General features: G+C 46.4%; 1 protein-coding gene across 1 annotated transcript in view; it reads left to right on the top strand.

The window, feature by feature from the left end:
- Window positions 1-22,608, top strand: part of MYBPC3 (myosin binding protein C3) — a 165,698-nt gene that overhangs the window by 14,897 nt on the left and 128,193 nt on the right. The window contains exons 3-7 of the mRNA XM_088448639.1: window positions 1,117-1,248; window positions 3,343-3,423; window positions 3,526-3,674; window positions 7,058-7,175; window positions 7,814-7,862. Coding sequence (XP_088304765.1) covers window positions 1,117-1,248; window positions 3,343-3,423; window positions 3,526-3,674; window positions 7,058-7,175; window positions 7,814-7,862 — 529 coding nt within the window. The remainder of the gene's footprint in view (window positions 1-1,116; window positions 1,249-3,342; window positions 3,424-3,525; window positions 3,675-7,057; window positions 7,176-7,813; window positions 7,863-22,608) is intronic.

The following is a 22,608-nucleotide window of genomic DNA, read 5'->3' as shown; positions in this document are numbered from 1 at the left end:
ATAGCAGTCTGTGCACAGGGCACACACTGACATTGGTGTGAGTGATGAGTGAATAGGATAGGTTACATAGCCGTCTGTGCACAGGGCACACAGTGACATTGATGTGAGTGGTGGGTGAATAGGATAGGCTACATAGCAGTCTGTGCACAGGGCACACAGTGACATTGGTGTGAGTGGTGGGTGAATAGGATAGGTTACATAGCAGTCTGTGCACAGGGCATACAGTGACATTGGTGTGAGTGATGGGTGAATAGGATAGGCTACATAGCAGTCTGTGCACAGGGCACACAGTGACATAGGTGTGAGTGGTGGGTGAATAGGATAGGCTACATAGCAGTCTGTGCACAGGGCACACAGTGACATTGGTGTGAGTGGAGGGTGAGTAGGATAGGCTACATAGCAGTCTGTGCACAGGGCACACAGTGACATTGGTGTGAGTGGTGGATGAATAGGATAGGTTACATAGCAGTCTGTGCACAGGGCACACAGTGACATTGGTGTGAGTGGTGGGTGACTAGGATAGGCTACATAGCAGTCTGTGCACAGGGAACACAGTGACATAGGTGTGAGTGGTGGGTGAATAGGATAAGGTTACATAGCAGTCTGTGCACAGGGCACACAGTGACATTGGTGTGAGTGGTGGGTGACTAGGATAGGCTACATAGCAGTCTGTGCACAGGGCACACAGTGACATTGGTGTGAGTGGTGGATGAATAGGATAGGCTACATAGCAGTTTGTGCACAGGGCACACAGTGACATTGGTGTGAGTGGTGGGTGAATAGGATAGGCTACATAGCAGTCTGTGCACAGGGCACACAGTGACATTGGTGTGAGTGGTGGGTGAATAGGAGAGGCTACATAGCAGTCTGTGCACAGGACACACAGTGACATTGGTGTGAGTGGTGGGTGAATAGGATAGGCTACATAGCAGTCTGTGCACAGGGAACACAGTGACATTGGTGTGAGTGGTGGGTGAAGACTCTGCTGCCACCAGTTTGTATAGCGCTGCTGGTCACATGGGCCACTCCCGCCACAGGATATAATTTATTTTTTAGAGATGTAAGTCACATAAGCTTTATTGCAGAAAAGTAACTGAAGCTGCTGTTTAACCCTAGAAAAGTCGGAAGAAGCCCCAGCTGCTGCTGCTGCCCCTCCTCCTCCTGAAGTCCCAGAGGCCCCAGCACCGAGCAGCTCTGAGGCCCCGGCCCCGGCTGAAGAGGAGAAGAAAGATGAAGTACCCGCTGCCGGTAATTATTCCCCTCCAGGAGATGTGTTGATCTGTACCCGCCTACAGCAGGCGTGCTCTCCGGCACTGATAGGCACACCTATACAATGTATTATACATAGGGGTCCATCCTATTAGGTGCGAGTTGCCATTGCAATGGTGTAGAAACGCTGACACCGGTGTAAAATCTCGGGATGGCACAGGGTTTCCGCTTGCACATGATGCACAAACCTGTGCATTGAACGGATACTCACATTAGCGTAATTGGCATAAGGTAGTAGAACAGGTTTCCGCGGCAGCAACTTTGCATGTTCAGAATCAGCCCTAAAGTGAGCTATATAAAACACAACCAGGCACCATTGATTTCATTCAACAAAATCTTTTTTTTATTACGCCACCACCCCCTTCTATAGGACATTTACATCACTTTGTGCATTACATTTACTTAGCTTATTCCATAGTGTTACTATCAGCACCGGAGAAGTACCTTATACAGACAATCCCTAGGGCAGTGTTGGCTAACCTTGACACTCCAGCTGTTGTGGAACTATATATCCCAGCATGCCCTGCCACAGTTTTAGCATGCCCTAATAGCAAAACTGTAGCAGTGCATGCTGGGTTATGTAGTTCCATAACAGCTGGAGTGTCAAGGTTAGCCAACACTGCTAAGAGACCTTTTCTTCTTAGGCCACAGATTCGAATACACTTTTTCCCGTTGCGTCCTTCGGATGCTCCAGGCATGCGCCCTGCAGTCTGTACAGCGGCCCGGAGCTTCCTGAGGTTGCTACAAGTAGTGCTGTACTTCCCGGTGCTAGTGGCCACGCCCCCTCTGCAACGTCATGACAACCACACTGGGTGCACTCCCTGTTACGGCACTGGCTGTTCCCATTTTTATTTTCCATGATTTAGTAACAACTTCTGATTTTTCTTTACCCCTAATTACGCTGGCCTTATCATCCCTTTACTACGGGACACATATAAATTACACAGATTCTGTGGCTGGCTGACTTCAAGTCACCATTTCACCCGGTTTTAATCAGAACGTATTTAATTCACGGGATGTAGTTAGGAACCGCCGGCTTCCTGACTGAGAAATCCTGTCAAGATATTAATGATAGGCGTCTAAATCCCGACGCCTATCATCAGCCCCACGCCGAAATCCTGACGCCCAACTTACCGATCGTAGGTAAGCCGGGTATAGGGAGCGGATAGCCGCGGGGGGGAGGGGAGTTAGATTTAGGGCCTCCATCAGGATCTTCTGCTGCTGGCATTCCAGCGTCGTTATCTCATCCGCTGGGCTTAGGTCCGGCGGTATGACATACCGATTCCGTAATTCACATGTGTCTCAAATTAAAGGGATGCTATGGTAAGCCTGCTCCAAATAGGTGACGGAAGCTGCATTTCTGTCGCCACTTTTTATACTTATATGGGAATTCCCCTTTAATACACTAAAGTCTCAGACACATTTCCTTACATTACAAATGAGTAAGGGTGAGATGTACTAAGCATTGCATCCGCAATGCTGTACATTCCACCAGTTATCGGGTGCATACCGGCGATAATATCGCCGGTTTGTACCTAGAAAATCGTAAAGGACAGCTCTCCCAATAAGAGCTGTCCTCCGTGTTTATGGCTCAGTATGCGCAGAAGGACGGGCAACCCCGCGGGGGTTGCTGGGAGCGTTCACAGCGGGAGTCCCCAAAAAGTCCATCGGCTTCAATTGGTAACGCCATCTAAAGATGGGGTTATCTACCAGGTCTAAGCTCCAAAATGTATTGTATTCCGGAGCTTGGTACATCTGGAAATGCGGCCAAAACTCTGAAAACGGGGGTTTTAACCTTTAGTACATTCCGTCCTAAATGAGACAAAACAAAAAAGGAATGTTTGATCTGCAGTGTTCTCCTCGATAATTCTCAAGATATGACCCTGTTGGCTGAACCTTGGCAGTATTCAGCGGAACCCCTTTGTCTCGTCCTCTCTGTACTCTGTTTATGGCTTATATTTAGAGAAATTACGAGCATAATATATTCAGAGCTGTATTAGACATTATTTGGGATTGTGTATTAGTTTCTTTTGGACCAGAGATGATATTTCCATTCTGTTTACAACTTTACAGCTCCTATCCTTGAGACAGAGGCTGCTAAGAATGAAATCGGGCTGTTCTTGGAGAGACCGGTAGATGGCGAGATCACAGTTGGTCAGTGTGGCAGAATTTAATAGGAGTAATCACGTGAATGTATGTCACATGACCCACGCATAACTTACACCTGATCCGTTGCACTCTCATTTCAAACTTCAGGCGAAAACATAAAATTTACGGCAAGGGTGAATGGTGCCAACTTGATGAAGAAGCCCGTGGCGAAATGGTTTAAAGGCAAATGGATGGACCTGTCTAGCAAAGTGGGCAAACATCTACAGCTCACTGAGACCTACGATCGCAACACTAAGGTAATGGGGCCCACACAGTTACACAGATCAGGGGGCAGTGTGCGGGGAGATCCAGGTCTTCCATGAGTCACTTGAGCTTCCCAGTAAAAGTTATTGCACCCAAAATTAATCTCAAGATGCGGGAGATAAATGTAGGACTGTACGGGGACTTTGGACCTCATTCAGAGCCGGTCGCACAGAGCATGCAGTCGGTCTGAATGAGGGGAGGACCTCTTGAATTTTCAAGAGGTCCTCCTTTGCGGTGGTAAGGCTGTGGGTTAACACCAACAGCCTTATGACCGCCTAAGGTGATGGTCGCGATGGTCAAGACCATCGCGACCATCGGGGCTTACGTCGAGACCCTAGGGCAGTGTTGGCTAACCTTGACACTCCAGCTGTTGTGGAACTATATATCCCAGCATGCCATGCCACAGTTTTAGCATGCCCTAATAGCAAAACTGTAGCAATGCATGCTGGGTTATGTAGTTCCATAACAGCTGGAGTGTCAAGGTTAGCCAACACTGCCCTAGGGTAGGGTCTCCCTTGTCGTAAGCCCCGGAAAGCTTCTGGCTCTGTCTGAGCCGGAAGGTCTCCACTGACATCACTAGTGATGTCAGTGGGGCCGCCCCCAAACGGTAGGCGTTCCCATGGGAACGCCCCCGTTTGGGCTGCCACCCCCCCGGCCCACCTTCCAAACGGGGCGAGCTGTCAATCAACATCGACAGCTCGTCCCCTTTGCATCGAGACCCGCTACGACCGGCGCTGTCAGTCGTAGCGGGTCTCACGCATGCGCACGATGGCGCCGGCGCCATCGTGCGCATGCTCTGTGGGGAGCCATCGACCCGGTCCGAGAGCATCTGCGCTAACGACCGGGTCTGAATGACCCCCTTTGCTTGACCTGTTTTGATGATGACGCCAGATGATTTTTTTCTTTGGCGCTTTCTTATTACGAGATGCTAAAGACAGATGCTTATTTTTGCATTGTCTGCAAATGTCCACGCTGTTTCATGTTTCCATGTTACATATATGTTTCCTAGATGACTAAGAGACCATTAAGGCTAATTTCTGCTTTAATTGTTAAAGGTGGACAGAATGGCGTCAGTGTGCCTTTTGTACTTGGGTCCATGTTTATGTGGGTCCCACTAGCATGTTGAAAACATTTATAGACATACTATTTAATCTTACTACTAAAGTATAGTGCATGTAATGGACACAAATGGATATGGCACTTCTACTAACCAGTGCCACCATGAGATCTAGAAGGCCCTGGTTCTAGGGGACATGCCCGGCATGGGTAAGTGTATGGGGGTGTGGCCACACCTGTTGTGAATACTGGGGCTTTCATTATGTGCCGTGCCACTAACTGTAGGTCATGTCTCATGTGGGCGTGGTTGCACCTCCTCTGCAGCTTGGGCCCTCAGACAGGCCTATTCCTGGATACTATGCACCTGCTTCCCCTCCTTCTGGGCACCCCTGCCCCTAACACATGCACCAATCACAGTTCACTTCACCTCCAGACACTCCTCTTAACACAATCAACAACATGCATCAGGCAACCTAGGTTGCAACCTAGTTCTGCTCCTCTCTCTCCCAACATGCCATCCATGATTCCTTCGAGACCCTCCAACAGGACCCCTTCCACCCGGTACAAAAAGCTCTGCTCCTGGATTTCTCTCTTAATTGATGATTGCAGCCACCTGTGGTGAAACACCTGCTTCATCTATTGACTAGCTCAACACAGGTGTCTGCAACCATTAATTAGGTGGGAAGTCCAGGAGCAGAGCATTTTGTACCAGGTGGAAGGGTTCACGTTGGAAGGTAGGCCCTTCTTCAGTAGTGTCTCTCTACAGTTATGTAGCCAAATTTAATTGAAGGTCCTCTTTGTATAAGGAAACTCTTTGTGTTGCCCCACTACATCTCATAAGTTTGATCGGTGCCGACCTCCATGTCCACAGTTATAGAGACCCCCAAGCACATGCGGACACCTGATGCTTCCCCCTCACCCCTTGTTAAGATAGCAGCTATGCTGTAGTAATAGATTTTCAATTTTCTCATTTTTCTGCTTAAAATGGAGCTAGCAGAGGCTGTCTGTGTTCATAGGAAACATTCCCTTGTAGTCCCTCCACATCTTCTGTTCTCCCTTCTATAATATGTAATACTGGAAAACTGAAGATGCTGTATTGCATAAGCACAGCCCAATTGTTATGTTCATAGCAAGGCAGTGCCAGCGTCGGGAATCTTGGTGGTGGCAGAGGGCAACATCTACAGGTAATACCGCTAGATTTCAGCACAGTTGGGGTGTCTGTAGAAGGTGACGGCTGGTGAATGCAATCTTGGGGTGTTGCCTTTGTAAGTTGGGAAGATGCAAGTGGGTCCCTATTTAGGTGGGCCAATGCGAGGGGAGCTGCCAATTCCTATCATTGAGCTATGAAGAAGAGTGGCTGCTGATTTCTGACCATGTAGTAACACCGATATAACAGCAGCATGTTCCGTTGTGCTTTATTGGGCTTTGTACAATGGTTTGGTGTGACCCTGCTGAGAACAGGCATCCAGTGGCACCTGTTTCCAGATTGAGGCTCACTGCTGCAGCTGTGTTACTGTATGCAGCAGCACAGTCAGTGCTGCTGCATACAGCGCAGAGCGGCTCCCTGGTTCCCTCATCGGTGTCACGTGACACATTACATCCGTGACGCTGATGACGGGACTAGGGAGCAGGTCTGCCGGGAGGTCATGACGTCACTCAGGTGAGTAATCAGCGGTGGAGCAATAGGCTCCATGTGGCTTGGGGGTAGGGGGGTGGTAGGCTCTGGGTGACTAGGGGGAAGGGGGAGTGGTAGGCTCCATGTGACTATGGGGTGTGTGGCTATGTAGGCTATGTGTGGCTAGGGGGAAGGGGTGGGGGTGGCTTTGTAGGCTCTGTGTGGCTTGAAGGGGGCCCCCACAATTTAGTTGCCCTGCCCTGGGGCCCCCCACAAGCCTTATTCCGGCCCTGGTGGCACCTTCGCTGCCCCATTGCCTCTGTATTTGGCTAGCAGGGTACCATTTAGCCAATATTAGTACTGCAGTGCTGCCCAGAGCATTCCTTGGACGTCAGGTGCTAGTGGCCCCGCTCCCTCAGTGCAATGTTATGACATCATGCTTCAGAGGGCGGGGGCAGCACAAGGCGCGCTGCTGCCCTGTTATGGCACTGTCTGCGACCAATGCTGCGCCTTTGTATCCAGATGCTTGGTTTTGTAAAGCCACAGGTGAACGTCTCAATACATCCCTTCGGTGTCTGTAACATTTGCAAATTTTCGTACAGCAGCTGCAGCGGCATTAGCGTACAGAGCTCTGAATCTGTCCCAATGTTAGTAAATACTGTAACTCCCTCTCTCTCTCTAATGGATATTGCCTTCCTCCTTCAGATTTACACTTTCGAGATCCATATTATTAAAGCCAAGACCACCTATGCAGGAGGCTACCGCTGTGAGGTGTCCAGCAAAGACAAGTTTGACAGCTGCAATTTCAACTTGAATGTTCAAGGTACTGTCAGACAACAAGCTGTGGGGATCAGAGAGAGAGGGCCTGGGAACTAGAACCAATGCTATTGCCTAATGCCTAAAATCGAAGTTATGCAAACTAGTTGTGTGTTTTGTGAGGAGGGGGAAAGATTATTCCAGATAAGTAGTTTGTTAGAGCATCTGTGGATTACAGTGAAAGGCTTGTCCTGCTAGATTGGATATCTCTGGAATAGGTCTATCACAGAACACCAGGGCTTCTCCTGATCCCTCTATGTAGCACAGATCTAAGAAGCTTTTAATTAATTGAACTCTAATTCCATTTTCCAATTGTCTTCAACATCGATGGGTGTCCAGTCAGTGTTTTTTATGAGCCATTGTGGCACCAAAAGTCCTCACACACTGTAGCTCTGAGATTGGTGGAAACTGGGTGCCAATGGGGTGATAGGGACCTGGGTGCCAGTGGGGTGATAGGGACCAACAGGGCAACATTAATAGTTGTTGGAGAGAATGCCCCTTTATAGCTTATTATTCCTGGTGATCGCTTTAAAAAATAAATAGAAATTCACACCCAGGTTGTGAAGAGGTGTTTTTAATGTATACTCTGTTTTAATGTATACTCTGTTTTAATGTATACTTTGTCTCCTTTGTTCCTCTATGTAGAAGCTGCCAATGCAGGAGACATAGATATCCGCTCAGCATTCAAACGCACGTAAGTATCCGTCTACAGCAAGCGCTTTTGTAATTGAGGTCATCTTCTGATGCTTGAATGTAGCAATTAGGCGTCATCTACGTTGATTGGTGACATGAAGTTATGCTGTAAATTATTTTATAAAAAGGGAATTCCAGTGATAATTTCATAGCTTTCCTAAATGTTTGCTTTGCGTTTCACAATTATCAGAAAGATTGTTCCATGAGTGGCGTTTGAACGTTTTGCAAAGTCTCAGCTTTGGCTATTAATGTAGAGAGTTTATTTTTATAGAACACCAAATTGGTGTAACTTAGGTTTTTTCCTGCTCTCTTGTATGTGTGTTGTGTCTTGTGTGTGTATTGGGGAGGGGGCGGGAGGATATTTAAATTTTCAGCCAATCTACTGAAAAAGGGATGAATTAAATCAAATATAAAAGCTCCATCCTACTACTACTACGTAACAGCAAAATCCAATAGAGTAATCTGATCTGCAAATGATTTGGGGGTCTATTTACTAAGCAGTGTTAGGAGACAGAGTAAAAAGTGATAAGAAAGTAATAAGGTGCCAGCCAATCAGCTCCCAACTGTCATCTCACAGGCTGTGTTTGAAAAATGACAGTTGGGAGCTGATTGGCTGGCACATTATCACTTTCTTATCACTATTCACTCTGTCTCCTAACACTGCTTAGTAAATAGACCCCTATGTCATCTATTGGGGAGACATGAACATCATTGAATAATATTAAGTGGAATGTCCCTTTGAATGTCTAGGACAGAGGTTCCCAAACGCGGTCGTCAAGTCTCCTCAACAGTTTAGGTTTTAGAGGTATTGATGTTGAGCACAGGTGGTTAAATCAAATTGACTGAGGTACTAATTAAGTCACCTGTGCTCAACCATGGATATCTCTAAAACCTGAATTGTTGGGGAGCCTGGAGGACCGCGTTTGAGAACCTCTGGTCTCGGACAAAAAAAATTAACTTTGGCACAAGAGAGTAAAGTTTTACTTCTTGCAATTTCAAAATACACAAGAAAATTGTTCAAATGTATTATGAGAATGAAAAAGAAAAGTAGTATTGGAGAATATGGAGATTTATCAAACCTTTCGAAGAGAACAGGTGGTGAAGTTCCCTATAGCAACCAATCAGCTTCTACCTTTCATTTTATAGAATGTACTCAATAAATGATAGCTGGAAGTTGATTGGTTGCTATAGGAAACTTCTCTACTTTAGAATCTTTGATATATCATGTATGTTTCATTAATACAGTATTTTTGATTAAAGTAGGAGAATACGCTATGGAAAATACAATAAATGTGTTTTGTAACTATAAAATAGTGAACATTTGTGCCTCTAAAACTTGTCTAAAACATCCAGGAGCATAGTAGGACTATCAAGAAGAAGGATATCCATTGCCAGGTAGATAACCTTTGCTCCAGCAAATTCTCTAAGACATCCCAATGACTGCCTTCCTCAGCTGACAGTGATGGAATCCGTTATTATATTACATGTCTAGGGAAATGTGATTCCAAGGCTTCATCATTGCATTGAGTCAGCAAAAAGGATTGTTCCTTGTCTTCCAGGACCTCTCAACCTAAAATACAAGTTGCAGTATGTAAATAAGCAACAGATACCATTCACAAATATATATCACAAAGCTGCCAATCCTTGATTGGTAGGAGACATTTCTCTTTATAATTACATTTGTTATGGACTTAAGTGCAAGCTCCTGTTCACTGCTATGAGCTGGATAAAGGAAGCAATTCTGTTATAAGCAATGTGCCGCTGAAATTCGTGTTACGCAATGGGCAGTCTTTGCTCATATTATTGTGCACCCCTATGGGGTGTGAGAAAAAAATAAATGAAGAAATTGTTCACAGAGCGCCATTGTCTGAGTATTCCTGGGGCATATTGCGCAAATGTGATTTGCCACAAAGAGGCTACCTGCTGCGTCCTATGTTGTTAATTGTAATTACTGGCAGGAAATGGAGAAATATCTTCCATAACACATATTTATGTTGAATATATTTTCAAACATGTTCAACTGTTAACCTTTATACAACATATATTGATTATATATGGACAAACTTTTTAGCCGGCAGTACTTTGCTCCTTGGTTAGAATGTGTCAGAGCCTTCTTTAATTACCGCTTCTACCTGGGGAGCAGAACATATGTATAAAGGTAGTAGCAGGCGACACTCAGCTGACTGGTAATTAATCACTCTGGTATCAATATTTCAGAACACCTTCACTTAGGTTCTTTCATTTTATATATACAGGTGTATGTATATATATTGTGACGTTCAGTCGGATTAGGGGTCCCTCTCCTGGGGTAGATGGCCTCCTTCCTTACACACACAGCAGCCGGGAAACAGTACACCAGTCTGGATGCGAGTACAAGCTGGTCGGCGCAAGTCTTTATTGTACGATATCAGAAATTACACAAAGAAAACATTAACATAAATCCTAGCTCTGTCTGGGCTCTAACTTTACAAGTGATTCCCTCACTACAAGTACCTGGCAGGGCCTAATGACCTCACCAGCAACAAAAGCACAGCACAGTCCTCACAGCTAGGTTTCCAAGGGTCTCTGAGCAAACTCCCTGTCTGCTCACCCAGGTGAGACACTCAGCCCCACACAAACCAAGCATATCTTGGCCATTCTCAGCTGGAAGCCCTAATGAGCCTATTACCAGGCTGAAAGGCCCAAAACCTGGAGTGGCCGTGGGTGGAGCCTTCCCTCTCCTCTCACCCACAACCCCCAGGTCTCAAAACGGCTTTTAAAAAAGCCGAGACTCAAGCCTGCTACATTGCAGACTTTCTCCTGGGGATTTAAAACACATAGGACAGGAATCTGGGACAAATGTACCTGCCACAGACCACTTTACCAGTGATCCTATCACATATCCTCCCCCCTTTGTTTCGACATGTGGGGCGGAACAACTGAAGCCCCCAAACAATGAACCCATGACAGAGTATTTGCATTGACCAGCTGGCTTCCTGGCCAGCTGTGGCTTTATTATACCTCTGCCAACGGTGTAACCAGGACACTTTACTTCCTCCATCCCTAGGCAACATTTCTCTGGGCTGGCTGTCAACCCTGCCCTACGGATGGAACTCAACACTGCTTGCACCCTGGGCAAATGAGACTGCCAATCAGAACTATGAATGACTACAACACCTAAACAAGCAGCAGCATACCGTCTATGGGGTCTTAGAACTTTGTCTAAGATCCTTTGGAAGGTTGCTGGTGCCCCACGTAACCCAAAGGGCAACACCTTATATTGGAACAACCCTTCTGGAGTCGGAAAAGCTGTCTTTTCTTTGGCATCCTCAGCCAACGGCACTTGCCAATACTCTTTGGATAAGTCTAGCGTGGTAAAATACCTGGCTGTTCCTAGCCTTTCAATTAGCTCATCCAACATTGGCATTGGGTAGGCATCGAATTTTGACACACTGTTCAACTTTCGAAAATCATTGCCGAAACTTACACTCCCGTCAGGCTTTGGAACCAGCACAATGGCACTTGACCACTCACTATGCGATTTCTCAATTACACCCAACTCTAACATTTTTTTAATTTCTCTAGACACTGGTTCACTTTGGGCTTCCGTTAACCTACAGGGCTTTAGGTTAATCTTATCACCTGGGTCAGTGATTATGTCATGTTTAACGACTGTGGTTTTGCCTGGTACGTTTGAGAACAAAACACTATTTCTGCTAAGAAATTCCTTTACCTCCTGCTGTTGAACTGCTGACAGGGTTTTTGCTAATGTCACTTCAGGAACCAAAGGCCCTAAATTTACTGGCTTTCTTCTCCTAGGCTTAGTGACAGTTTCATAGGGACTGGACTGCTCCCCTAGCTAGATCTCTTTTCTGACCTCAAGACCAGTCAGACGACCCACTGGCTTAGTAATCCTTCCCATCTCATTAATCTCTGGTTCAAAAATCATGCTAGAAACAGGGAACTTCTCGGACTCGGAAGAAACTTCCCCTGCTACTGCGTCAGCAACCTTCTCACATGGGTCGGGGTTATTTACTTCGGTAACAAATCGGCTTTCCCACAACTTCCAGAAGTGAGTAAAGTCTCTCCCCAACATTACATCATACTTCAAGCCAGGCATCAAACCCACAGAGACTATAGTGGAACCACACTGTGTTTCTATGTTCACTTCTGCAGTAACAAAATGCAGAGTATCCTCATGTATGCAGGTCACACCAACAGCTCCTCTCTTGCGCTTTAAGGGGTTCACTAACTCAGCTTTCATAAACGTAATCAGGCTGCCAGAATCTAACAGAGCCATTACTTGTTTGCCTTCTACAGTAACCTTACACATTTGCGTATCTGTCTCAGCCTGACGGTCAATAATACAGGCAGGCTGTGCAAAGAAAGACATTCTGCGATGGACATAAGCAGTATCACATTGCATACTTTCAGAAGTGAGTGGACAATTAGCAGCAATATGGCCCAATTCACTACATCGGAAACATTGTATCATATTATCATCAAGTCTCTTATGGGGTAAGAACCTTCCTGGCCTGGCAGGCCTCTCCCCAGGTTCTACACCCTCAGTCTTAAGTTCACTCCACCGCCCAGCACCCTTCTCCCCTGGAACAGTCTTACCAGTGTCCGTGGGAGTTCGCCGGTGCGTCATCGGGGCTCGGTGGGGCATACTCATCAGCTCCTCAGCCGCCACATACCTCTCCACCAGCTCGACCAACTGGTCTGCGGACTTAGGGTCTGCATGGCTCACCCACTTGCGGAGAGATGCAGGTAGCGATCGCAGATACCGGTCCATCACGACTCTTTCCACGATCTGCAGTCCCGACAGTGTCTCGGGCTGTAGCCATTTTGTGGTCAGATGGACGAGGTCATGCATCTGTGAGCGTGGAGGTTTTTCCATTTGGAACTCCCAGCGATGGACTCGTTGGGCCCGAACAAACGAGGTGACTCCCAAGCGAGTCAGGATCTCCCATTTTAGCTTTGCATAATCCTTGGCATCAGCCAGACATAAATCATAATAGGCCTTTTGTGGCTCCCCAGACAGAAAAGGTGCCACCAGACTTGCCCACTGCTCCTTGAGCCAACTCTCCCTTTCTGCGGTTCTCTCAAACGCTGTGAGATACGCCTCCACATCATCGCCCGGGGTAATCTTCTGCAGAAAGTGACTGGCGCGGACGGAGCGAGTGTGGGTTAGAGGGTCAGCGGAAGCATCTCCAGTCTGGGCTACTAGGTGTTGTACCACCTCTTTTATGGCCTGGCGGGTTTCCTCTATAGCGACTTGTTGAGTCCTGTTTGTTTCCTGCTGAGCATTGACAGCTTCTTGCAGAGTATGGTTAGATTGGAGCAAGGCCTTAACTATGTCCTCCATGCTGTCCTTAGGTGTAGGTTTGTAGCAAAACCTGGCTTCTCTCAGCATCTGCCGACAGCACCTCTATGGATCTCAAAAGACACAGTTTTTATCCACACCGAGGAACTGGTGTCTGTCCCTTTAAATTTTAAATGTAAAAAATTTTCTTGCTGCACCTTTCAGTGTGTAGATGCCCGCATTCTCCACCAAATGTGACGTTCAGTCGGGTTAGGGGTCCCTCTCCTGGGGTAGATGGACTCCTTCCTTACACACACAGCAGCCGGGAAACAGCACACCAGTCTGGATGAGAGTACAAGCTGGTCGGCGCCAGTCTTTATTGTATGATATCAGAAATTACACAAAGAAAACATCAACATAAATCCTAGCCCTGTCTGGACTCTAACTTTACAAGTGATTCCCTCACTACAAGAACCTGGCAGGGCCTAATGCCCTCACCAGCAACAAAAGCACAGCACAGTCCTCACAGCTAGGTTTCCAAGGGCCTCTGAGCAAACTCCCTGTCTGCTCACCCAGGTGAGACACTCAGCCCCACACAAACCAAGCATATCTTGGCCATTCTCAGCTGGAAGCCCTAATGAGCCTGTTACCAGGCAGAAAGGCCCAAAACCTGGAGTGGCCGTGGGTGGAGCCCTCCCTCTCCTCTCACCCACAACCCCCAGGTCCCAAACCGGCTTTTCAAAAAGCCGAGACTCAAGCCTGCTACACTGCTATATTGTGATAGGATCACTGCTAAAGTGGTCTGTGGCAGGTACATTTGTCCCAGATTCCTGTCTTATGTGTTCTAAACCCCCAGGAGAAAGCCTGCAGTGTAGCAGGCTTGAGTCTCGGCTTTTCAAAAAGCCGGTTTGGGACCTGGGGGTTGTGGGTGAGAGGAGAGGGAGGGCTCCACCCACGGCCACTCCAGGTTTTGGTTCTCGCAGCCTGGTAACAGGCTTGTTAGGGTTCCCACCTGAGAGTGGCCAATATAAGCCTAGTATGTTTAGGGCTGAGTGTCTCACCTGGGAGAGCGGGCAGGGAGTTTGCTCAGAGACACTTGAAAACCTAACTGTGAGTGTTGTGCTGTGCCTTTGTTGCTGGTGAGGGCATTAGGCCCTGCCAGGTTCTGGTAGTGAGGGAACCACCTGTGAAGTTAGTGCCCCGACAGGGCTAGGATTTATGTTTATGTTTTCTTTATGTTATTTCTGACACTGTACAATAAAGACTGGCGCCGACCAGCTTGTACTCGCATCCAGACTGGTGTGCTGCTTCCCTGCTGCTGTGTGTGTGTGTAAGGAAGGAGACCTCTACCCAGGAGAGGGACCCCTAATCTGACTGTGTCACAATATGCTGGAGAATGCGGGCAACTCCCACAGACACTGGTAAGACTGTTCCAGGGGAGAAGGGTTCTGGGCGGTGGAATGTACCTAAGACTGAGGGTGTAGAACCTGGAGACAGGCCTGCCAGGCCAGGAAGGTTCTTGCCCCATAAACGACTAGACATTAATATGACTCAGTGTTTCCGATGTGGTGGCTTCGGCCATATTGCCGCTAATTGTTCACTTACAACTGAACCTATGCAATGTGATACTGCTCATGTCTACTGCAGGGGGTCTTTCTTTGCACAGACAGCCTGTACGGCTGACCGGCAGGCTGAGACTGATAAGCACATGTGTGTACTCACTGTAGATGGCAACTGAGTAGAGGCACTGTTAGACTCTGGTAGCTTGGTAACACTTATAAAAGCTGAGCTGGTGAACCCCTTGAGGCGTAAGGGGAAAACTGTTGGTGTGACCTGCATACATGGGGATACTCGATATTATGTTACTGCCGAGGTGAACATCGAGACACCATGTGGCTCTGCTATAGTTTCTGTGGGTTTGGTGCATGGTCTGGTGTACGATGCAATATTGGGGAGAGACTTTGCTCACTTCTGGAAGTTGTGGGAAAGCCGTTTTGTTCCAGAGGTGAACAACCCCGATCCATTTGAGAAGGTTGTCGATGTAGTGGAAGAGGGAGTTTCTTCTGAGTCAGAGTTATTCCCTTTTTCTACTATGATTGGCGAACTAGAGAATGCGGAGCGTGACGGTGGCCCGCCAACTGATGTGCCTCCCATTGAGGTGGGAAGTGTTGTTGGGCCAGGTGATCGTCTGCCTGATTTAGAGGTCAGAAGAGAGGTCTTTGCCGTGGAGCAGTTGAATGACCCTACTTTGGTAAAAGCCAGGGAGAATGTAAAAGTAGTTGATGGTAAACCCGTAGACCCTGATAGTCCTTTGTCCTATCCCCACATGGCAATGTGTCAGGATTTGTTATATCAGGTGACTAAGAAGGGGGAAGATATTGTGGAACAACTAATAGTTCCCAAAGCCTACAGAAGAACAGTGTTGGATCTGGCCCATGGTCATATAATGGCAGGCCATCTAGGGGTAGAGAAAACCACTGAGTGAATAATGCAGAGGTTTTTCTGGCCCGGGCTTCATAAAGAGGTGTCTGACTTTTGCGCATCCTGCCCTGAGTGTCAGTATCATGCTCCCAGGCCACATTTTAAGGGTCCACTAGTTCCATTGCCTATTATAGAGATGCCGTTTGAAAGAATAGCGATGGGTTTGGTTGGACCCTTGATGAAGTCTGCCAGGGGACACCAGTATATTCTGGTCATAATGGATTACGCTACCAGGTACCCGGAAGCGATCCCGTTACGCAATACGTCAACCAAGACCATTGCCAGAGAGCTAGTTCATGTCTTTAGCAGGCTGGGTATACCCAAGGAGATACTAATTGACCAGGGTACACCGTTTATGTCAAAAGTCATGAAAGAGTTATGCCGCCTGTTCAAAATTGAACAGTTAAGAACTTCGGTTTATCACCCCCAAACCGATGGGCTGGTCGAGAGGTTTAACAAGACGTTAAAACTCATGCTTAGGAAAGTGGTCGACAAGGATGGTAGGGATTGGGATTACTTATTACCGTATTTATTGTTGGCCATAAGAGAGGTTCCCCAGTCCTCCACTGGGTTTTCACCCTTCGACTTGTTGTATGGGAGACACCCAAGGGGGTTACTAGACATTGCCAAAGAGACATGGGAGGGGCAGTCTAGTCCTTACAAAATGGTGATTGAGTATGTTTCTCAAATGCAGGAGAGAATTGCTGCGGTAGTGCCGATAGTGAGAGAGCACCTGGAACAGGCTCAACAGGCACAGCAGAGGGTATACAACCGCAATGCCCGGTTACACAGCTTTGCTCCTGGGGACAGAGTGTTAGTGTTGGTTCCCACTGTGGAAAATAAACTTTGGGCTAAATGGCAAGGGCCCTTTGAAATCTTAGAAAGAGTGGGGCAGGTCAATTACAAAGTTTACCAGCCGGGGAAAAGAAAGCCGGAACAGATATACCATATAAATTTGTTAAAGCCCTGGAAAGATAGAACGGTACTGTCGGCCGTCCGAGCCCCTCCAGTAAATCCAGGGCCCTTAGTTCCCGAAGTGACAGTGGCAAAAACCCTGTCGGCAATTCAACAACAAGAGGTCAAGGAGTTTCTGATCAGAAATAGGGTTCTGGTCTCTGACGTACCTGGGAAAACCTCGGTCATTAAACATGACATCATCACTGACCCAGGGGTTAAAGTTAATCTAAAGCCCTATAGGTTACCAGAAGCACAAAAGAGAATCGGTGTCGAAAGAAATTAAAAATATGCTAGAGTTAGGGGTTATTGAAGAATCACATAGTGAATGGTCAAGTCCCATTGTGTTGATTCCAAAGCCCGACGGGAGTGTGCGTTTCTGCAATGACTTCCGAAAGTTGAACAGTGTTTCAAAATTCGATGCCTACCCGATGCCAAGAGTGGATGAACTGATTGAGAGACTAGGGACGGCAAGGTATTTAACCACTCTTGACCTAACCAAAGGGTATTGGCAAGTACCGTTAACCGAGAGCGCCAAACAAAAGACAGCTTTTTCAGCGCCAGAGGGCTTATTTCAGTACAAGATGTTGCCCTTCGGGCTACATGGGGCACCTGCTACATTCCAAAGAATGATGGACAGGATTCTAAGGCCCCATAGACAGTATGCGGCTGCTTATCTGGATGACGTGGTCATTCATAGTCCTGATTGGCAGTCTCACTTACCCAGGGTACAAGCAGTGTTGGACTCCATCTATAAGGCAGGTTTGACAGCCAACCCAAAAAAGTGTTGTCTAGGCATGGAGGAAGTAAAATATCTGGGATACACCATTGGCAGAGGCCTGATAAAGCCTCAGCTCAATAAAGTTGATGCCATACAAAACTGGCCACGGCCTCTGAATAAGAAGCAGGTGAGAGCCTTCTTGGGAATTACGGGGTACTACAGGAGGTTTATACCCAACTTTGCCACCATGGCAGTCCCACTGACTGACCTGACCAAAGGCAAACAAAAAGTCATGGTAGAATGGAGTCCTGAGGCAGAGAAAGCTTTTCAGGAGTTGAAAGTAGTGTTGTGTTCCCAACCAGTCCTGATGACTCCTAATTTTGAAAGGGAATTCATAGTACAAAACCGATGCATCAGAAGTAGGTATAGGAGCGGTCCTGTCCCAGAACAAGGAGGGTGAGGAACACCCTATTTTTTATCTTAGCAGAAAGTTGAATGTACATGAGAGAAACTATGCCACAGTGGAGAAGGAGGCGTTGGCCATAAAGTGGGCGTTAGAGGCTCTCAGGTACTACTTGGTTGGAAGAAAGTTCAAATTGATCACTGACCATGCCCCTTTGAAGTGGATGTCCGAAAATAAGGACAGTAATGCGAGAATTACGAGATGGTTCTTGGCATTACAAACTTTTAAATTTGCAGTGGAACACAGGCCAGGAAGCCAGCTGGCCAATGCAGACGCGTTGTCACGCGTTCATTGTTTGGTGGCTTCAGTTGTTCCACCCCACAGGTCGAAACAAAGGGGGGGGATATGTGATAGGATCACTGGTAAAGTGGTCTGTGGCAGGTACATTTGTCCCAGATTCCTGTCTTATGTGTTCTAAACCCCCAGGAGAAAGTCTGCAGTGTAGCAGGCTTGAGTCTCGGCTTTTTGAAAAGCCGGTTTGGGACCTGGGGGTTGTGGGTGAGAGGAGAGGGAGGGCTCCACCCTCGGCCACTCCAGGTTTTGGTTCTCGCAGCCTGGTAACAGGCTTGTTAGGGTTCCCACCTGAGAGTGGCCAATATAAGCCTAGTATGTTTAGGGCTGATTGTCTCACCTGGGAGAGCAGGCAGGGAGTTTGCTCAGAGACACTTGAAAACCTAACTGTGAGTACTGTGCTGTGCTTTTGTTGCTGGTGAGGGCATTAGGCCCTGCCAGGTTCTGGTAGTGAGGGAACCACCTGTGAAGTTAGTGCCCCGACAGGGCTAGGATTTATGTTTATGTTTTCTTTATGTTATTTCTGACACTGTACAATAAAGACTGGCGCCGACCAGCTTGTACTCGCATCCAGACTGGTGTGCTGCTTCCCTGCTGCTGTGTGTGTGTGTAAGGAAGGAGACCTCTACCCAGGAGAGGGACCCCTAATCTGACTGTGTCACAATATATATATATATATATATATAATTATTATTATTTTTTTGCGAATGTTTTCAGTAACTGTTCTATATTGCCCAATTTATACTTTAGGTTTAGTGGTCCTTCAAGTCAAGAGATTGACAATATGGAGTTATTATAATGCAATATTATACATGTTTAAATCTACCAACCAGTTAAGTAGGTTAAGACCTAATAAACTACAAATGTCAGAGTGTATGAGCCCATAATGAAAGCATATTTTAACATATCCTCTGCATTTTGCATTGGTCGATCAGAATTGGCGTAACAAGCAGTCAGACAGCAACTGTTATCTTACTAGTAATTGTACCCCGATTCGCTTGGTCAACCGGAGAGCCAAACTAATTGATCTTTTAAATTTGCCCATATACTGTCGCCACATTGGACATAAATCTGAGCACTTCATGCTAATGTTAAGAGCAGGGCCGGTGCTACCATTAGGCAGCTTTAGGCAGTTGCCTAAGGGCGCCGGCTTGAGGTGACTGAGGTCATCAGCACAAAAATGAAAAATTACAGAACTCTCTGAACGAGACATCCTTTTGCTAGTTAGTACAGACAGCAGAAGTGGATTATATAGACAGCTGCTGCACCCGTACTTTTCACCTGCTCTTCTATTCATGTGTAACATGCCTGGCTGGTTCAGCATTGCAGGCAGATAGCAGTGTCCATCCTCTTCCCCACTCCCCCTCTTTGAAAGTACACAGGTGACCTGAGGTTATAAACATTTGTGATACATTCAGCCTAAATTATAGTCAGACACTTTCTGGGGCAGCTCACACATGATGTGGAATAGTATTATTACAGAAGTTGCATTGAATATTGGATGGATCATAACTTCACGATCAATCTAATATTCAGTATGCTATGGTGTTGATGCGGTGTTGAATGTACACCTGTTTAGCATATGTTGCGCAGATTTACACCGCCATGTGTACTTTGGACCCATACTGCCAAAGAGGTGGGACTGGGAGTGTGGGTGGGGGAAGGGGGGGGGGTGCTAGGTTGAAGCTATGACTAGGGTGCCAAGAAACTTTGCACCGGCCCTGGTTAAGAGTCCTGATATGCCAAGTGTGGACAATTTAAAATGAATTGGCTAATCTAAAGCTACGGGTGTTATGTATTTGTTTCCGAGATAATTAAACCGTTGTGATTTCTTCAAGTTTATTGTTTCCGAGTTACTGAAACCGTTGTGATTTCTGCAATTTTTTCTCTAAATTTAAAGTGGCAATCCGTTATAAGCCGTATAACTGATAGCTTGCTTTAAATATAACAGCAAACTCGCCGAACCATGTTGGTTCCGTAATTTCAGAACCTATTCCATAACCCCACATATGTTAATGGACCAAATCTTATTAAGAAATGTTATACAATAGACTCAGTTCTGCTATTTGTGACCCTTATCCATGGCCCTGCTGCAGGAACACTAGAAAGAGTTTCGACCGGGGGATTACTGCTGCAACAGTTGTTTGTTACGTCATTGCCAAATTTACCAAAACCCAAAACGCTTAGCTTTTCATTTGTTTTCTTCGCAGGGACAGGCTTTTGTCAGAGCCCGTGTCCTTGCAAGAAAATATTGATACATGCCCTGATAAATAATTTCTTCTTGCCGTGATATATAGCAACAAGAAATGATAATTATTGGGACAAAAATATCATGGATGATAAATATGCCTCCTAGGGGTTGATGTATCATGTGGTGAAATGTGTGGACCAGTAGAGAAGGTGCCTATAGCACCCAATCAGCTTTGAGTTAACATTTTTATTTATTTATTTATTAACAGTTTCTTATATAGCGCAGCATATTCCGTTGCGCTTTACAATTGGAAGCATTAACAGAACAAAACTGGGTAATAACAGACGGATATATAGGTAGGAAGGCCCTGCTCGCAAGCTTACAATCTATAGGATTTTTCAAGTACATTCTATAAAATGATAGGTTGAAGCTGATTGGTTGCTATGCCCAACTTCTCCACTGTTGCTCTTCTCCATGCGTTTCACAGCTTGCTGCCTCAACTCCCTTTATCTTTACAATCAAAGCTTTAGTTTTCAATGTGTATCGCAACACATTATTGAGAAAAATTAGTATAAGGGCGGATTTCATGTCAATTAGGAAGACTGTTTTTCATTGTCATTGGGATGATTGCTGAGCAAATAAAACATCCAGAATTCTGTGTATCTTGTCATGGAAGATGTGATTCTCTCCTTTGACTTTTAAAACAACTTAATTCTGGGATTTTGATTGACAGACTATGTGTTCTATGCACACACTCAGCACTGTCACTTTGTGAGTACCGGTAATATTGCACCCGTCACATTATACCTGCCATTCCGTCACAAATCTCCTCTTCTCCCAGCATGCTCTCTGCTCTCCATGCACGAAACTCATTGCACAAAATTTACAGCACTACCAGTCTGGGAAGCTTGTGTTACACGTGTCACTAAAAGATTAATGTGTCTCTTGAAGGACCAGTACACCACAGCATGTAATGTCTATATATTGCCATAGGCTATGTCTGTTCCTTGCCATACAAGCACATTTTGCACTTTGCATATGATGTCTGTCACTTTCTCTAAGTTTTAATTAATCTAGTTTTTGTATATAATTATTTAGTTTATTTCTTCTGGTTTTATTACAGTAGGGAAACAGCTTTCAGTAATTATTATTTATGTTATTAATTATGTATGTTGCATGTTGTCCCAGAGCGAAGAGATCGATAGTCAGCACTTCTACGTTTTCATATTCGGAGAACCCATAACAGTTATCCCCAGTGTTGTCCCATTGTCATTTAGTGGGTGTAAAACTTACTCTATGCAGCACTTACAGCATATACTTAAGTATTTTGGGTGCTGTAGGTTAAACCCTGTCTGTACTGTGACTCCCATGTTTCATAAAATATATATGGCTCCACAAAATCATCTTGGCCACCTTTGTGAGGGTTAGGGTTAGGCACTAGGGGGATGTTTAGGGTTAAGTACTAGGGGGGGAGGGTTAGGTTTAGGCTGTGGGGGGGAGGTTAGGTTTAGCCACTAGGTAGGAAGGTTAGGTTTAGGGTGCGGGGAGGGAGGGTTAGGGTTAAGCACTAGGGGGGAGGATTAGGTTTAGGCTGCGGGGGGGAGGTTAGGTTTAGACACTAGGGAGGGAGGTTAGGTTTAGGGTGTAGGGATGGATGGTTGGACACTAGGGGGAGGGTGAGACACTAGGGGGAGGGTTAGGTTTAGGCACTAGGGAGGGAGGTTAGGGTGTGGGGAGGGAGGGATAGACACTAGGGGGGAGAGTTAGGTTTAGGCTGCGGGGGGAGGTTAGGTTTAGACACTAGGGAGGGAGGTTAGGTTTAGGCACTAGGGAGGGAGGTTAGGGTGTGGGGAGGGAGGGTTAGACACTAGGGGGTAGAGTTAGGTTTAGGCTGCGGGGGGAGGTTAGGTTTAGACACTAGGAAGGGAGGTTAGGTTTAGGGTGTGAGGAGGGAGAGTTAGGATACCTACTGACAGGTGCCGGTATGCTAACTGGAGATGTGCGGGTTTGGTTTTACTCGACTTTACTAGGATATGTTCGGAGCTCTAAAACAGCATCTTATTGGCTATTGGCTGTCGTGTTTTGGATATCCAGTAAAATAAATCCGAACTAATCCGAACTTGCGATAAGTTTGTCGAAAAGAACCGAGTAAAACCGATTCCGCACATCTTTAATGCCAACCCTGTTGGAATGCCGGATTCAGGATTCTGACCTCCGGGATCCCGAGCGCCGGCATCCTGTACCCAACACGTGGCAAAAGCTACTCTCCATTTGCTGCATACTGCAGAGTCATTCATATTAAAAAGGTCTAACATTGTATGTGACTCTTAAATAGATTTCACACCTGAATAATCGCCGTTGC

Source organism: Taudactylus pleione, unplaced genomic scaffold (assembly GCF_031769625.1).
Source record: "Taudactylus pleione unplaced genomic scaffold, aTauple2 ptg000462l, whole genome shotgun sequence".
Classification (NCBI taxonomy): Eukaryota; Metazoa; Chordata; class Amphibia; order Anura; family Myobatrachidae; genus Taudactylus; species Taudactylus pleione.
This window is presented reverse-complemented; position numbering and strand designations above follow the sequence as displayed.